General features: G+C 73.3%; 1 protein-coding gene across 1 annotated transcript; it reads left to right on the top strand.

Annotated features, from left to right (window-relative positions):
* Positions 1-31: 31 nt before the first annotated feature.
* On the top strand, positions 32-519 carry LOC120593216 (patr class I histocompatibility antigen, alpha chain E-like; the record flags this gene model as incomplete). Its single annotated transcript, XM_039850921.1, has 1 exon — positions 32-519. A coding segment is annotated over one exon (488 nt), but the record flags the coding sequence as incomplete, so codon positions are not given.
* Positions 520-525: the final 6 nt, after the last annotated feature.

The following is a 525-nucleotide window of genomic DNA, read 5'->3' as shown; positions in this document are numbered from 1 at the left end:
CCCCACCGCCCAGGCCCAGAACCCCCGTCCCGTCCTGACCGTCCGGCGGCCCCCGCTCCCCGCGCCCCCTCGTCGCTCTCGGCCCGTCGACCTCGGACCGGGACCCGCGCCGGGAGGAGGGCCGGTGGGTCTCAGCGTCTCTCCGCCCCCAGGTTTCCACTCTATGAGGTATTTCTACACCACCTGGTCCCGGCCCGGGAGCGGGAAGCCCCGCTTCGTCGGCGTCGGCTACGTGGACGACACGCAGTTCGTGCGGTTCGACAGCGACGCCGCGAGTCCGAGGGCGGAGGCGCGGGCGCCGTGGATGGAGCGGCCGTGGGTGGAACAGGAGGACCCGCAGTACTGGGAGCGGGAGACACGGAACTTCCGGGACGGCGCACAGGTTTTCCGAGGGAACCTGAAAACCCTGCGCGGCTACTACAACCAGAGCGAGGCCGGTGAGCGACGCGACGGGCCCCGGTCCCGACCCCCGTCCCCACGGACAGGCCGGGGTCGCCCGAGAGTCCGGGCCCGGGCTTCGCCCCG

Source organism: Pteropus medius, unplaced genomic scaffold, assembly GCF_902729225.1.
Source record: "Pteropus medius unplaced genomic scaffold, Ma_sr-lr_union100, whole genome shotgun sequence".
NCBI lineage: Eukaryota > Metazoa > Chordata > Mammalia > Chiroptera > Pteropodidae > Pteropus > Pteropus medius.
This window is presented reverse-complemented; position numbering and strand designations above follow the sequence as displayed.